Source organism: Anneissia japonica, unplaced genomic scaffold (genome assembly GCF_011630105.1).
Source record: "Anneissia japonica isolate Jap-2015-1 unplaced genomic scaffold, ASM1163010v1 scaffold1606_len605190_cov180, whole genome shotgun sequence".
In the NCBI taxonomy this organism is placed as follows: domain Eukaryota; kingdom Metazoa; phylum Echinodermata; class Crinoidea; order Comatulida; family Comatulidae; genus Anneissia; species Anneissia japonica.
In genome coordinates this window covers 51,951-56,483 of record NW_022749369.1, presented here as the reverse complement: position 1 = coordinate 56,483, position 4,533 = coordinate 51,951, and the positions used below count along the sequence as shown (strand labels likewise).

Below are 4,533 nucleotides of genomic sequence, written 5' to 3'. Positions count from 1 at the left end.
GATTTGTACCATTATCAGAGCAGATCAATTTTACCGGCCCTCGTCTAGAAACGAACCTTCTCACTGCATTGATACAAGAGTCAGTAGTCAATGAGCAAGCTATCTCGAGGTGTACTGCTCTGGTTTGAAGGCAGGTGAACATCACACCATACCTTTTTAGCTGTATGTGAAAAAGGGTTTTCTCCAATTGTTACCCTGCATCAAGGAAGATCAGCCATCTTCTGAGTTTCAGGCTTTCTGGAATAGCGTCTACATGCTACACATTTAGCTATCAGTCCCCTCGCGGCTGACGGTGCTTGAGGGATCCAGTATCGTTTGCGGATCTCAGATACTAGGTGATTTCTCCCACAGTGCCCTGATGTCTGGTGAGCCTCCATCATGATTAAGTATCAGATGTAATGTTTCTTGGGCACGATCATTTGGTGTTTCATGTCACATGGTAGTGTTGACCGTCGTAGGCGACTGCCAACTTTTAGTAGTCCATCTTCCAGAAATGGATCTAATCTACTAACGCCCGTATTCTTAAAACAAACTTTAGTCGAACTTCGAACTAGAACTTCATTTAGTGCTAGTTGCATCTTTAATTTCAATTTGTATTCACAAACAATGTAGTCGAAGTTTTAACTACGACTAAATCAAGTCCTAGTTTTAGTTCAACTGAAGACGACTGGCAAGCCACGACTATCAAACTAACCAATGAAAAGGGCTAACTTTTATAGCAGACGAAATTTTAGAGATCCGGTAACGCGGATGAATATTAAGCTGCCGTCTGCGGTTCAAAAATGTATTTCCTCATAATTCATAATAGACCATCATTCCCTTAATTAATTTTCTATAATAATAACTATATAAGTTGTTAAAATATTACAATAGAGAATTTGAACAGACACTGAAAATTGGCTTTCTTTGGAGAACTATTATAGTTGAGCCCGAGCGAGGGCGGCGCCATCTTTGTTGTTGTTATTGTAAAGCTACGTGATCGCAACGCGAGGGGATTTCGTGCAAATCAGGAACTATCGCATGTGGCCAGCAAAACATGTTAATTTCTCCTTCCAGAAGCTAAACTTGGTGTCTCTTTTGTTTAACACACCGAAGATATATCAAACCTGCGTATATAATCGTTTTTATTCATTTCACTTTATCGTGAGTTACAAAAAACACGTTTTTAGTGGGGTAAATATTTCAAGTCGGCGATTTAGCCTGACCCTAGGCTGACTAAAAAAATCGGCCTGCGGAGGTATCATTTTAGTCGAGGTTCACGTCATTTAGTCGTAGTGCTAGTCGAAGTTCGTTTTAAGAATACGAAATGACGTAATTTTAAAGTTTTAGCTCGAACTACGACTAAAGTTCGTTTTAAGAATACCGGGGTTATAGTACACTTCTTCAACAATTTGCCATCTGTCAAGGCCTTTATCTCTTTAACATATTGCTTGTTTTGCGCATACCCGATGAGAGTGACCTCTGCATTCTTAAGTTCGACTAGCGTGATGTCTCCATTGATTACTTCCTTCTTAAGGAGTGTTCTCTTTATTCTTAACAGCCACGCAGTTGCCCTTCTCAAGCGGTACCAAGGTGAGTAGTGCTGCATAAACAGCTCAACAGGATCTTGTTGTTGGGTAACAGCACAAGCAACCACCTTCACCTCTGGATCACCTCTCTCAAGATTTCCACTGAGAAATGGTTTAGGCCATTGCTCCATTCCTTTCCAGATAAACTCCGGCCTTCCTAACCACCTTTGAACATCATCTTTTTTCCTCAGGTTTAAACCTCTGGATGCTATATCCGCTGGATTGATTTTGCCATCCACGTGCCTCCATTGATCAGGTCTTGAGCCCTCGTGGATAGTACTTATCCGATTTGCTACGAACACACTAAATCGGGTTTTAGTGTTGTTGATATAATTCAAAACCAGAACAGTCTGTCCAGTAATAAACATTGCTGAACTTAACATCCATCTCTGTAGAAATTAGGTCTACACTCTTCACAGCAAGGGTTGCTGCTGTTAATTCTAGTCGCGGAATCGTTTGTCTCTTTAAGGGTGCTACCCTCGACCTACTGTATAATATATTACAGTTGATTGCTCCTTCAGTTCTAAGGTACATAACTACGCCATAGCCTCTCTCGCTTGCATGTAGTTGACTATTGTGGTTAGGACTCATGCCTAACCATCTGGGTATCTTGAGCTCTTCAATCAAGGGCAAGTCATACCACCATTGCCTCCATCGTTTCAGCAAATTCTCTGGAACAATGTCATCCCATCCGCTGTGACCCTTGATTGTCTCCTGCAGCACCACTCTTGCTGGCAAAATAACTTGCGCAACCAGACCTATCGGATCAAACACCGAACTTATTAGAATCGACAGCAAACCTCTTTTAGTCCAGAGCTGCTCTCGAGTTGGTGGGCTAAAACACAAAAAGTCATCCTGAGGACTCCATTTGACACCCAATGCTCTTTCAGGTGGCAACCCATCTTCCTTCAAGTTCAAATCTTGGAGATCCTTCGATCTCTTCTCTCGTGGGATCCATTCGATGACTTGTTTATCATTACTTGACCACTTGGTTAAATTAAAACCGCCTTTAGCACATACATTCATCAAATCTGTCACTAGTTGAATACCTTCATCAGAGCACCTAACGCTTTTCAATAAGTCGTCAACATAAAAATTCCTCTTAAGCGTTTCTACTGCCTTGTGGTTGCTGACATCTTTACCATCTTCGGCGGCCTGCAATAGTGCTGAATTGGCACATGCAGCACCAAACAAGTGTACTCGCATCCTATACTCCACAGGTTTAGCTTGAAGATCTCCTTCTGGAAACCACAGAAACCTTAGGAAATTCCTGTCTTTTTCGGGAACAAGCACTTGATGGAACATCACTTCCACGTCAGCCATCAATGCCACCTCATATTCTCTAAAACGCAATAACACTCCCAAAAGGCTACTTGTCAAATTAGGACCTGGGAGCAGCATATCATTGAGTGCAATGCCTTGATACTTAGCGGCACAATCGAACACCACACGAATCTTCTTTTTCTGTGGGTGGTAGACGCCATGATGTGGAATATACAATGATTTACCTTCCTTGTAATCACCCCCTGTCACCTCTTCTGCATAACCTTTTTCAAGCAGATTTCTCATGAACGCAGCATAATCCATGTGGAACTTGACGTCTTTTTCCAATCTTTTTCGTAATTGTACGAGTCTCTTTTCTGCCATAACCTTGTTATTGGGCAGCATTACTGCATTGCTTCTGAATGGTAGCCCGATACAATAATGTTTATCTTCTTTGCTGATGGTTTGTTTAACCTTTGAAACAAACATTTTATCTTCTATAGACAATTGTGGCTGACTGTTCAACCCCTTCTCTGGAAAGTCAATTTCACTAGTTAATCTGACCATTCTTTCCAGTTTACTGTTCTCTTCTACCTTGTCATATCTCAGCAATTATGTTCTATGCACTGGGTAACACTTGGCCGTGGAACCATTTTTTATGAGGTTCCATACCACCCAACCCAATCTAGTTCTGGTAGCATGAGGGGTACCAACTGGCCCAGTCTTCGTTTCTAGCGGTGTGTACGCCCCTGCCACTCTCATCCCAATCAATAGTCCAACCTCTGCTTCAACTTCTGGTATCGTCCCTCCATACAAATGTCACCATCGGTTCACGTCATCTTGAGTGGGAATGTGAACTCTATCCACTGGTAAGCTCTCCCTGGTGTATGATGTGGAAACTACAACTTCTGATTCATCGCCACTTATGCTACTTATCAATAAATCCTTTACTATCTGCGTCTGCAGATCATGCTTGGCTGCGACGGTTCCAATGGGTATTCTGGTTGGTTTCCCCCTGATTCCTAAGCTCTCTATGAGGCCTTGAGTACAGAATGATATTGTGCTGCCGGGATCCAGGAATGCGTATGTTGTGACTGTCTTTGAGCCATTCATCGCTCTCACCTGTACCGGAATCATGGCTAACATACATGGTGCCTCTCCATCTTCAATGCAGGATGCTGAGAATTCACCGGCCTTGGCACTCTTATCAACTGGGTCACGATGAAGCACAGTGGGATGTTTAAATTTACACTTAGTACATGTGTGTCGCTTACCACAAGCCTTACTTTGATGCCCTGTACCCAAGCACCTATAACATAGTCGTCTCTGTCTTATGAATTCAAGTTTAGCCTCCCTTGTTAAGGCTCCAAAGGCTTCACACTTGTCAAGATTATGGTTGTTCTGGCAATGTGGACAGGATATTGTCCCCACTACTACGGCATATGAACCTTTATTCCTTGAAGATGTAGATCTTGAATTTGACATTAGTGGCTTGTCATCTTTGATGTCACCATATGTGAGGTTCTTGAGAATGCATGCTTGTTTGTTAACGAAACTGACCAAGTCAGCAGATTGGACCCTTCGTATCTGCTCCTCCTGAATATGATCAGTTATAATCCGCCACCTTTCACATACAGCTTGTACAGAAGTTTCCCTACTAGCAGTTGTATGCCCTTTGTGTGATTTAACTCTCTGACATCAT

General features: G+C 42.4%; 1 protein-coding gene across 1 annotated transcript; it reads right to left on the bottom strand.

Annotated features, from left to right (window-relative positions):
* Window positions 1–1,883: 1,883 nt before the first annotated feature.
* LOC117121078 lies at window positions 1,884–3,398 on the bottom strand. Its single transcript, XM_033266180.1, has one exon. It carries the CDS (start codon window positions 3,396–3,398, stop codon window positions 1,884–1,886), a length of 1,515 nt encoding a protein of 504 aa, XP_033122071.1.
* Window positions 3,399–4,533: the final 1,135 nt, after the last annotated feature.